Here is a 3,190-nt window from a genome sequence, read left to right on the forward strand (position 1 = left end):
CATCAAGGATGTTACAGTTGCAAGAAAAGGCTTGTGAACCCTTTGGAATTACCTGGATTTCTACTTTGATTACTAAATGTGGTCGCACTGTGAATGACTATTCAATGCAATCAATATAAAGTAAAGTCAAAATGTAAAGGTACAACTGTTTGTGTGTTCTTAGTTTAGTCAGATTGTGTTTATCAATAATTGTGACTTAAAAGAAGATCTGACCCAATTTTATGAGTAATCAAAGCAGAAATCCAGGGAATTCCTAAGGGTTCATCTTTTTCTTGCAACTGTAAATACCCTCAAATGAAAGTTGACAGTAGGCATCTTAACCTCATAGTCACAGTTTCATCAACTGCAATGTAGAACCAAAACCACAAAACGTGTGTCACTATCCAAAAACTTACAGACGGCAGAATTATCCACTCTATTTTTTTATTTAAAAGGAACAGAATGTGTATTTCAACTCCTTTATAATCAACAATTAGTCCTATACGACACACCCACTTAATACTACAAGGTTTAGGAGCCTTAAATACACTTAAAACGCAGCAATAACTTTGTATTTTTCTCCTCCGAAAAGGATGGCGACAGTTCTAAACACATCACACAATTTCCACAAGACTAGCCACCTTAGGAATAACTGAAGCTTTCCTACTTTTACTTTTTAACAGCATAAAAACTGTTGACAAAGTTCCCTTTGATAATGCAAAATAGGGAACCTAAAACAAATATCCCCCTGAGTTCACTCAAGGGAACACAATCGCATCAAACAGAAACATAGCACCTGGAGGCCTATTATTTGTTAAATAACTAAACATAATGTCCATAAAGAGCTAAGCATTAGAAGAATAGTTAATGAAATATGTGAGCCTCAGCCAAGATCATCACAGAAGAAGCGCTTTATCACTTCATTTAACACTTTAGGACCGTTCAAATTGACATCAAATGAACACACCTGCACCTTAAGAGACAAAAATCTCCCATACTTTGGCCTAAATTAAAAATAGTATTTACAATGCAAGACAGAATGAAGTTAACATGATATTGTGATAATTAAAAAGGTTAAACTGCAAGATCTTCAAAAAGTAACTTTACTAGAAAACATATGGAACAGGTCTTACTACTGATGGCTTTCAAACACTTACTACAGCATAATACGCTTTCAGTAAATTAAATGATCAAGGAGAAACTGAATTTCTAGAAACTGATGTGTGGCTGAACTAGACAGGATCAAGCCAAAATGTTTGACCAAAATCCTAATCAGTTTTTCAGTAATGAAAAATGCAGCTGTGGCTGTACAACACCAAGAAAGTAAACCTACAGTGTTGAAACATCAGGGATATCATGTTGTTTAACAAGACGTTCCACAAGTCTAGCACAGCATCTACTTTGCTGGACTAGCACCCCTTAAACCGTACCATTGCCAGACTAAAATCAGACACTATAATTCAGATGCATTTGGGAAAATTCACTGATTCCCCAATCACCTGATGGATGAGTATTGGAGAGCACATCTGCTGGCAAGAGACATCAGACCCAATGATACAGGAAGCATCATCACCTGCTCCTCACACTGCCATTTCAAAGACGCCCATCTCCACTGCAATCTCAGTAGTGTTAACTTAGCATGTGCAGCTGAAGCATGTCGGGCCAACTGGGCACAATCGTCAAGCAAAACGATTATCCATAGATATCCCTCATAAGGCTATGAACTGTTGTCCACATGACCTAAATATTGCAAAAGTAATTTGGTGATGGAAAGATTGATTTACTGAAAACATTTATTTCCCACGGAACTGACATCAAGCTGCATAAAACAAGCTTTGTCAGTTTAAAGCAGCCAATTGTGCTTCGTGGGTAACAGGAGAATGAAAACAATACAGTGTTTTCTTAGGTGACCGAAAAGGCAACTGACAGCTCTGAGCCAGGCGGCTCAATGCTGTGAAACCTGGCTCTACAGGAGCGCACCTGGAACACCAAAGTACTTCATTACATTAACCCGTACAGGTGAGTAGGAAACAAGTGAGCATTTAATTTCCAAAAGGACCTCCTCTGTTAACAGGTCATAATACTGTCAATGCAAAAGAATACTGGAAATTACTAACTGGAATATTGCCCAGAAGCTTTTGAAATGACGCGTGAACATAAACTTTCGTATGGTCAACGTGACTGTCCACGTCGTGAAAGCTTCCATAATTATATTGCCGTTATATTCATATGAATGAGTCTGCATAGTTGTATCTTTCAACTGAAAGGGCGTTTAAAATGGTGGAGTCTCAATAAAGACGTAGATTTCATAGCAGGGCTACGTGGTATCTTAAGCCAAATAGCAATCCTCGGCTAAATAAAACAGGGAAAATAGCATATGAAAAATAATGTTGCTTACCAATAAGCAGCAGCGTTCCAACAGCTAAGCCACCGCCTATTAAAGAAGGTTCATATTTTAGCACTCAGTGGTAACATTAGTTACAACATTTTGGAAAGACGGCTAAATGATTGCGGTTTTATAGATAAAAAAGAACAAAAACATTATTCTGAGTGTTGAACAATCTAGGTGGATAGATTGTTAAGAGTAAACATAACGTGAATATAGTATTATTAAAAATGTGAACATAGGGTCGTGACGCAGAAAACTGCATATTTTCATTTAATGTGTCCAGCTGTATGCATCATAACTTATTTAAATACTTTTATGTTAGCTTGTATTGAAATGTAATTTGACAATCGTTAGCTACACAGCCAACGTCTCAGATGGCCAATAATATTTCGGTTGTGAAATTCATTCTACAGTGGACATTTATTGGCATTTAATCGTAGTCCTGTTAGCTACAGCAACTAATTATCTAAAATAATATGATCGCTTCATTAGGAAAACAACAAGCGGATTTAGCCATCTAGCTAGTTGTATCAAGATAAAGGAACTGACCTATCACATAATCAAGAGACGTAACCCCTGTCGAAACAATAAGCTGTCCGTTCTGAACGGATGGTCTGGTTCCAGGGATTGAGATAAAATTGCTGCGGGATTTCTTTTGGAAACTGGTTGTATTGGAAGCAAAGCGAGCTTTCTGCTCGGGTCCACTGCCGCTCATGCTGTTTGAGGGGGCCGCCATCTTGGATCTTTCAATAATCCCTGACATCGGAAGTGAAGGTAGTCTACAGAGTATATAACCAATCAGAGATGAAATCTTGGATCCAC

At 37.7% G+C, this 3,190-nt stretch overlaps 1 protein-coding gene across 2 annotated transcripts in view; it reads right to left on the bottom strand.

Moving 5' to 3' along the window:
* Positions 1 to 3,110, bottom strand: part of elp4 (elongator acetyltransferase complex subunit 4) — an 88,779-nt gene extending 85,669 nt beyond the window's left edge. For both annotated transcript variants that reach the window (XM_061222305.1, XM_061222304.1), the window contains exons 1-2: positions 2,918 to 3,110; positions 2,378 to 2,413 (exon numbers count right to left, since the gene is read on the bottom strand). In XM_061222305.1, coding sequence (XP_061078289.1) covers positions 2,378 to 2,413; positions 2,918 to 3,104 — 223 coding nt within the window. In that variant the 5' untranslated portion in view covers positions 3,105 to 3,110. The remainder of the gene's footprint in view (positions 1 to 2,377; positions 2,414 to 2,917) is intronic.
* Positions 3,111 to 3,190: the final 80 nt, after the last annotated feature.

This window comes from Conger conger, chromosome 15 (genome assembly GCF_963514075.1).
Source record: "Conger conger chromosome 15, fConCon1.1, whole genome shotgun sequence".
In the NCBI taxonomy this organism is placed as follows: domain Eukaryota; kingdom Metazoa; phylum Chordata; class Actinopteri; order Anguilliformes; family Congridae; genus Conger; species Conger conger.